The 8,865-nt window shown below is 62.3% G+C and overlaps 1 protein-coding gene across 1 annotated transcript; it reads right to left on the reverse strand.

Annotated features, from left to right (window-relative positions):
• Positions 1–4,021: 4,021 nt before the first annotated feature.
• LOC138734871 (nitric oxide synthase 3-like) lies at positions 4,022–8,764 on the reverse strand (the record flags this gene model as incomplete). The annotated part of the gene is given in 8 exon segments (XM_069882691.1): positions 4,022–4,237; positions 4,312–4,506; positions 5,365–5,513; positions 5,999–6,120; positions 6,719–6,806; positions 7,464–7,674; positions 8,584–8,640; positions 8,642–8,764. Coding segments are annotated over 8 exon segments (1,068 nt in total), but the record flags the coding sequence as incomplete, so codon positions are not given.
• Between the last annotated feature and the right edge of the window lie 101 nt (positions 8,765–8,865).

An 8,865-nucleotide genomic window follows, 5' to 3' on the forward strand; every position in this document is an offset into this window, starting at 1 on the left:
CCCGGAGGTGACCCAGGACAGGGTGGATAGGGCTTGGAGCAGCCTCAGCATCCCCAGGATGAACATCCCCAGCCTCGTCCTCGTCCTCCAGCCACTCGGATCATCTCCGTGGCTCCTCTGGACTCACTCCGTGTCCTTCCCAAGCTGTGGATCTCTTCCAACCCGGTTATTCTATGATTCTATGATCCAGAATGGGGTACGGGGCTCCAGCTGGGGTCTCACCAGAGCTGAGCAGAGGTGGACAATCCCCTCCCTCCCTGCTGGTCCCACGGCTTTGGATCATAGAATCATGGAATCACCAGGTTGGAAGAGACCCACAGGATCATGGAGTCCAACCATCCCCATCAATCACTGACCCGTGTCCTCAGCACCTCGGCCACCCGGCCCTTAAACCCCTCAGGGAAGGGGGACTCAACCCCCTCCCTGGGCAGCCTCCGACAGGGACCAGTGACCCTTTCCATGAAAATTATTTTTCCTAATATCCAGGCTGAGCCTCCCCTGGTGGAGCTTGAGGCCATTCCCTCTCGTCCTGTCCCCTGGCCCTTGGGAGAAGAGCCCAGCTCCCTCCTCTCCACAACCTCCTCTCAGGGAGTTGGAGAGGAGCATCACCTGCATGGTGCATCACCTGCATGGTGCATCACCTGCACCGTGCGTGGCCCTCCTGCCTTTCCCACGTGCAGGTGCTGGAGGCTCCGAACGCAGCGTTGAGGCTGCGGGTCAGGGGCAGCGTCCCTGGAGGGGAGCTGGTCCCAGCACGGGGCTGCGGCTGCAGCTGCCCACACGCAGGACGCAGCGGGAGCCGCCTGGCTGGAAGGAGCTCAAAGCCACCCTGTCCCACCCCAGGGACACCTCCCGCTGCATCAGGGGCTCCAGCCCCATCCAACCCGGCCTTGGGCACCTCCAGGGGTGGGATCTGGGGATCCTGGTTGATGACAAGTTAGAATTATGGGAGCCATAGGATGGTTCAGGTTGGAAGGGACCTCAAAGCCATCCAGCATCCAGTCCCACCCCTGCCATGAGCAGGGACACCTCCCGCTGGATCAGGGGTTCCAAGCTCCTTCCAACCTGTCCTCACAGTGAAGAAATTCCTCCTCATATCCAGTCTAAGACAAAGAAAGTGATGGGAGAGCTGCAGCACCTCCTGTACGAGGAGAGGCTGAGAGCTGGGGTTGTTCAGCCCTGGAGAGGAGACCCTAGAGCAGCTTCCAGCACAGAAAGGGACTCCAGGAAAGCTGGGGAGGGGCTCTGGATCAGGGAGTGCAGGGATGGGATGAGGAGGAATGGTTTTGAGCTGGAAGAGGGGAGATTGAGATGAGATCTTAGTGTCCCTGCCCGCACGGTGGAACTGGATGGGTTTGAGGTCCCTTCCAACCCAACCCATTCCAGGATTCTCTGACTCTTCTCACTCCGTCCATTCCCTTCTCTCCAGCCCCTCCAGTGATTCTAGGAGCCTCCCCTCCCAAAGCTTCGCTCCCTGCCTTAAAAGGAACCGTCCCGTGGGTCAAATCACAAATCTGGGCCCGAGAAAGAAGCAGAAACTCATAAAAGGCTCAAGTGCTGGAAGGTTTTTCTCTTCAAAGAAAGAAGCAGCTGGTGGAAGCCGGGGGGGAGGGTTTGGGGTCATCGCGTGGTTTGTTATTCTTCAGATTACGAGGGTTTTGACGGCATTTATGGAACAGGCGGAAAAAATCCCTGCATCTGGTGTGAGGGCAGCAGCTGGAACCTCTCAACCCCTCCTCCTCCCAGGGGGGAGAGCTGAGAACCGCAGCCACCGCGCGAGCCGAGCGATGAGCAACCAGGGCGGCGTTAAAGGTGCTGGTGGGGCTGAGCGCGGGGCATCCCGGCTCCAAACACACCCGGGGCACGCGGAGAAGGTGGTGAAGGTGAAGGCAAACCAAGCAGGTTTGATGCTGAGCAGCAGCGAAGGGCCCAAGGGGGAAGCTCTCGGGGCAGGTTTGGGAAGAAACATTCGTTAAGAGTGGACAAAGCGACCAGCTCCTGCTGCTTGGTGGGTGCGTGGGTACAGTCATGGAACCGTGGGATGGCTTGGGTGGAAGGGACCTCAAAGCCACCCAGTTCCACCCCTGCCACGGGCAGGGACACCTCCCCCTGGATCAGGGGCTCCAAGCCCCATCCAACCTGGCCCTGAACCCCTCCAGGGATGGGGCAGCCACCCCTGCTCTGGGCAACCTGTTCCCTCACAGCAAAACATTTCTCCCCAAGATCTCATCTCCATCTCCCCTCTTTCAGCTCAAAACCATTCCCCTCATCATCCCTGCCCTTCCTGATCCAGAGCCCCTCCCCAGCTTTCCTGGAGCCCCTTTCCCTGCTGCAAGCTGCTCTAAGACATCCCCACAGCCTTCTCTTCTCCAGGCTGAACATCCCAACTCTCTCAGCCTGTCCTCGTACGGGAGGTTCTCCAGCCCTCGCATCATCCCTGGAGCCTCCTCTGGCCCCGTTCCAACAGCTCCATCTCCTCCTCCTGCTGAGGATTCCAGAGCTGGCCCCAACCCTCCAGCTGAGGTCTCCCTGAGAGGAGCAGAGGGGACAATCCCCTCCCTCCCTGCTGCCCACGCTGCTCTGGATGCAGCCCAGGCCACGGGGGGTTTCATGTTGAGCTCACATGGAGCTTCTCCCCCCCAGCCCCCCGAGTCCTTCTCCTCAGGGCTGCTCTCCAGCCCATCCTCCCCAGCCTGGATTGAACCCGGGGGTTGCCCCGACCCAGGGGTAGGACCTTCCCTTGGCCTGGTTGAACCCCATGAGGGTCTCCAGCCCCACCTCTCCAGCCTCTCCAGGTCCCTCTGGATGACAACCCCTGCTCCTGGGGTGACACCGGCACCGCTCAGCTCGCTGCAAACAGCTACATTTGGACTCAATGATTATTTCCAAGGTCTTTCCCAATTAGAGGCTTCCGTGATCTCCTGGCGACCCCCCTCCGGCTCCTGAGCTGTTGGCAGCGTGAGAACGTGCTGGGAGGAACTGGGGCATCGGATCAGGAGCAGAAGATGCTCCAGACCCGCAGGAGCATTTCCAGGCTGCTGGTTTCTGCCGGGGATGACACAGAAACCTCATCTCGTGCCACTTTCTGTGCCTCCTCTGAGCGTGACACGTGACACAGCCCTGAGGTGGCTTTTTTTGGGGTGTCCTACTTGTGCCACCACCCCGTAATGTGCCCGGTGTTCACGTGGTGCGGCCACCGAGCCGAGTGCAGGGGGAGCATGGGACCACAAAGAGGGGGCTCACTGGGAGGCGAACGTTCTCCTGTGCCTTGTGGATCCAACAGGAGAAGGAGATGGAGTTGTTGGAGGAACCCACGGAGACGATGTGAGGGCTGGAGAACCTCCCAGACAAGGGCAGGCTGGGAGAGTCGGGTTGTCCAGCCTGGAGAAGAGAAGGCTGCTCAAAGAGCCATCCAACCCAGCCTTGAACACCTCCAGGGGATGGAGCAGCCACAGAATCTCTGGGCAGCCTGTTCCAGAGCCTCCCCACCCTCATCGTGAAGAGATTCCTCCTTATGTCTAGTCTAACTCTGACCCTCTCCAGTTTATCCCCATTGCCCCTCGTCCCATCCCCACAAGCCTTTGGGAACAGCCCCTCCCCAACATTCTTGGAGCCCCTTCAGGGTCTGGAAGGTCACTCTGAGGTCTCCTTGGAGCTTTCTCTTCTCCAGGCTGAACAACCCCAAGTCTCTCAGCCTGTCCTCGTATGGAAGGAGCTCCAGCCCTCGCATCATCTTCTTCATCTTAGACTAGACATAAGGAGGAAATTCTTCACGCTGAGGGTGGGGAGGCCCTGGCCCAGGTTGCCCAGAGCAGGGGTGGCTGCCCCATCCCTGGAGGGGTTCCAGGCCAGGTTGGATGGGGCTTGGAGCCCCTGATCCAGAGGGAGGTGTCCCTGCCCATGGCAGGGGTGGGACTGGATGGGCTTTGAGGTCCCTGCAGCAGGGCAGAGGTTCCCATTGCATGGATGTGGGATAGCAGAGAGGCTGCGGTGCCACTGCAGAGGAACCCCCAGACCATGGTTATCAAAACTAAAGCTTTACTGGGGAGGCGGCGCTGCCTGCAGCGGGGTGGGGGGAGCAGCCGCGCGGGCCTCTCCGGCGCCGGCAGCGTCCTCAGGGACCCGCACTCGGCTGCGGCCGCTCCTGCGCCGAGAAGGATTGGCTGCGGATGCGGAAAGCCACCTCCTGCGTGCGGAAGGTGAGGCCGAAGATGTCCTCGTGGTAGCGGTTCTTGTCCTGGGGGAGGGTGGGAAGCGCGTCAGGGCGCGGCGGAGGGTGCGGTGCCACGATCCACCCGCCGCCGGGCTCACCCGCAGCTCGCTGATGAAGTCCCCGGCCTGTCCCAGCGTCATGCCGCCCTGCTGCGCCAGCACCTGCTGCACCGTCTGCAGCACCTCGGTGGCCATCGTCACGTCCCCGCAGACGTACATGTGCCCTCCGCGCTCGCACAGGACCTCGTGCACCTCGGCCGCCAGCTGCGCCCGCAGCACGTCCTGCACGTAGGTCTGCGGCACCGCAGCGATGACACCGGCCCCGCCGCGATGGCACCTCCAGAGAGCCCCGCACGGGGCACCCCAGCCCTCACCGACAGCCCTGTCCCCAACCCTGCCTGCGGCCTTGCCCATGGCCCCTTCCCAACCCCATCTCCATCACTCTCTCCATCCCCAACCCCATCTCCATCCCTCTCTCCATCCCAATCCCATTTCCATCCCCCTCTCCATCCCCAACACCATCTTTGGGTCCCCAGCCCTGTCCTTGTCTCCAACCCTGTCCGTGTCCCCATTTCTGTCCCTCTCTGTGTCCACATCCCCACCCCACCCTCATCTCCATCCCTGTCTTTGGGTCCCCACCCCTGTCACCATCCCCAGTTCTGTCCCCGTCCCTGGCAATGTCCCCTCCCGCCCTCATCTCCACCCTTTTCTCTGTCCCCAACCCTGTCCCTGTCCCTTTTCTTTCCAACAACCCTGTTTGCATATTTGTCCCCATTGAGTCCCGGTCTCCAGTTTCACCCTTGTCCTCGTCTCTGTTGACACTCTTGTCCCCATCCCCATCACGTCCAGATCCATCCCCATTCCACCCCATCTCCATCTCCATCTCCATCATCTCCATCCCTAACCCCATCTCCATCCCCATCTTCATCCCAACCCATCCCCATTCCCATCCCATCTCCATCTCCATCTCCATCTCCATCTCCATCTCCATCTCCATCTCCATCTCCATCTCCATCTCCATCTCCATCCCCATCTCCATCCCCATCCCCATCCTCATCTCCGTCTCCATCTCTATCTCCATCCCCATCCCCATCTCCATCTCCATCTCCATCTCCATCCCATCCCACCCCACCCCATTCCCACCCCTCCCACCTTCGGCGTCCCTGGCTCTCTGGAGAAGGCTGTGAGGACGAGGCTGAGGGCCCCCTGCTCCTGCGCCTCCTGCATCTCCTCGCGGTAGATGTGATCCAGCGCCGAGGAGCGGCACCCAAACACCAGCACCATCCTGCCCAGGGGGCCACCTGCGGGGACAGCCGACACCTGTCCCCGTGTCCCCATGTCCCTGTCCCTGTGTCCCCATTCCCTGTTCCCATGTCCCCATTCCCGTGTCCCCGTGTCCTGCCCCCCATCCCCATATATCCATGTCCTGCCACCCCTGTCCTATGTCCCCATGTCCCCATGCCCTTTCTCTATGTCCCCATGTCCTGTATCCCCCTATCTCTGTGTCCTGCAACCACTGTCCCCATGTCCTGCATCCCCATCTCCTGTCCCCATGTCCCCATGTCCCCCCTCCCGTGTTCCCATGTCCCCCTGTCCCCGTGTCCCCCATGCCCTGTCCCCCTGTCCCATGTCCCCTCTCCCATTTCCCCGTGTCCCCCTGTCCCATGTCCCCATGCCCTCTCCCTATGTCCCCCATCCCATGTCCCCATGTCCCATTTACCCCTGTCCCCACGCCCCCGTGTCCGCAGTCCCCGTGTCCCCCTGTCCCGTGTCCCCTGTCCCTCACCCCCCTCCCTCAGGAGGTGCAGCCGGTGGTGCCAGAAGCTGCGGAACGGGGCGACGCCGGTGCCGGGGCCGACCAGGATGCAGGGGGCCTGGGGGTCCGGGGGCAGCCGGAATGAGGGGGCCCTGGGGGTCACAGGGGGGACAATGGGGGTCATGGGAGGTCATGGGGGGCAATGGGGGGCAGTGTGGGGCTATGGGGGCTATGGGGAGCTACGAGGGGCTATGGGGCGTCATGAGGGCAATGGGGGTCATGGGGGGCAATGGGGAGTCATGGGGGGCAATGGGGGTTAATGGGGAGTCTTGGGGGACAATGGGGGTTAATGGGGAGTCATGGGGGCAATGGGGAGTCATAGGAGGTAATTGGGGTCATGGGGGACTATGAGAGGTCATGGGGGGCAGTGGGGGGCAATGGGGGCTAATGGGGGGCTACGGGAGGTCATAGGGAGCTATGGGGGGCAGTGGGGGGCAATGAGGGGCAGTGGGGTTCATTGGGGACAATGGGGGGCTGTGGGGATCATGGGGGCAGTGGGGGGTAATGGGGAGCTATGAGGGGCTATGGGGAGTCATGGGGGACAATGAGAGGTCATGGGGGGCAGTGGGGTTCATTGGGGACAATGGGGAGCTATGGGGGGGCATGGGGAGCTATGGGGTGCAGTGGGGAGCAATGAGGAGGAGCGAGTGGCCATGGGGGGCAGTGGGGGGCTGCAGAGGGGTCTCTCACCCGCGGACGAAGGCGGGAACCGTGTCCCCCGGCTGCAGCTGCGCCAGCCACGTCGAGCAGACGCCGTAGTGCAGGGGGCCCTGCCCGTCTGGGGGGGCAACACAGGGAATGCGTGTGCCCCCCACAGCCCCCCCAAAGACACCCAACAGGAATCCTACAGCCCCCCAAAGAGACCCCGACAGGAACCCCACAGCCCCCCAGAGGAGACTCCACAGGAACCCAACAGCCTCCCAAAGAGACCCCACAGGAACTCCACGGCCCCCCAAAGACAACCCGACAGGAACCCCAACAGGAACCCCACAGCCCCCCAGCAGTTACCCTGGGGACCCTGGAGCTACCCTGGGGACCCTGGAGATGCTCTGGGGACCTGGAGATGCTCTGGGGACCCTAGAGTTTCCCTGGAGACCCTGGAGATGCTCTGGGGCTTTGTAGATTCCCCAGAGATGCCCTGGAGACCTTGGAGATGACCTGGAGATGCCTGGAGACCCTGGAGGTGCCCTGGGGTTCTGTAGATTCCCTAGAGATGCCCTGGAGACCCTGGAGATGCCCTGGGGACCTGGTGATGCCCTGGAGACCCTGGAGATGCCCTGGAGACCTTGGAGATGCCCTGGAGACCCTGGAGTTGCCCTGGAGACCCTGGAGATGCTCTGGGGCTCTGTAGATTCCCCAGAGATGCCCTGGAGATGCTCTGGAGATGCCTGGAGCCCCTGGTGGTGCCCCCGCAGCCCCGTCAGCCCCCGCTCACTCTCGCTGTGGTAGGTGACGACGGCCACGGTGAGGTGGATCTCGTCGGGGTGGGACGCGGGCGAGGAGCTGATGGAGTAGTAGCGCGGCTGCAGCAGCGGGAGCTGCGTGAGCAGCAGCGACGCCGGCAGCTGCACCGACGGGAACTCCTCCAGCACCTCCAGCAGTGTCGGGCACCGGAACCACTTCCACTCCTCGTAGAGACGGGCGTCCTGCGAGGAACCGGGACGCGGCCTGGAACCCAGCGAGGCACCAGCAGCCCAGTATCCCAGTACCCCAGTATCCCAGTACCCCAGTATCCCAGTATCCCAACCCAGGACGCACCAGCAGCCCAGTATCCCAGTATCCCAGTATCCCAGTACCCCAGTACCCCAGTACCCCAGTACCCAAGTATCCCAACCCAGGACCCACCAGCAGCCCAGTATCCCAGCATCCCAGTATCCCAGCATCCCAGTATCCCCACCAGGGAGGCACCAGCATCCCAGTATCCCAGTGAGGCAGGAACTGAGGATCCCAGTATCCCAGCCAGGGAGAAGGCCTGCATCCCTGTACCACAGTACCCCAGACACGGAGGGACCAGGCATCCCAGTATCCCAGCAGGGAAGGTCCCAGCATCCCAGTGAGGCAGGAACTTAGCATCCCAGTATCCCAGCCAGGGAGGGACCGACCAGCATCCCAGTATCCCAGACATGGAGGGGCCAAGCATCCCAGCATCCCAGTACCCAGGTACCACGGCATCCCAGTCCCCCAGCATCCCAGCCAGGCAGGAGCCCAGCATCCCAGTATCCCAGCCAGGCAGAAGCTGAGTATCCCAGTACCCTAGTACCCAGGTACCACAGCATCCCAGTATTCCAGCCAGGCAGGAGCTGAGCATCCCAGTACCCAGGTAGCCCAGCATCCCAGTATCCCAGCACCCCAGTATTCCAGCCAGGCAGGAGCTGAGCATTCCAGTACACCAGTAACCAGGTAGCCCCGTATCCCAATATCCCCATATCCCAGCCAGGCAGGAGCTGAGCATCCCAGTACCCCATTACCCAGGTACCACAGCACCCCAGCAGCCCAGCGAGGCAGGAGTTGAGCATCCCAGTATCGCCCAGTACCCCCCAGTGTCCCGGTCGCACCTGGCTGAGGCGCAGCAGGCGCAGGCGCTGCTCGCCCGTGGCCAGCGTGGCCAGCAGCTTGCAGCAGCCGGGGGCTCGGGGGGGCCGACACATCCAGGAAGAAGGTGAGAGCCTGCTCCAGCGTGCAGGGGGGCAGCCGGGCCTGCGCCGGGGGGGCTGCAACCGCATGCGACCCTCCGATTAACTTCCCTTTCCCTTCCCTTCCCTTCCCTTCCCTTCCCTTCCCTTCCCTTCCCTTCCCTTCCCTTCCCTTTTCCCTTCCCTTCCCTTCCCTTCCCTTCC

Source organism: Phaenicophaeus curvirostris, unplaced genomic scaffold (genome assembly GCF_032191515.1).
Source record: "Phaenicophaeus curvirostris isolate KB17595 unplaced genomic scaffold, BPBGC_Pcur_1.0 scaffold_290, whole genome shotgun sequence".
Lineage (NCBI taxonomy): Eukaryota > Metazoa > Chordata > Aves > Cuculiformes > Cuculidae > Phaenicophaeus > Phaenicophaeus curvirostris.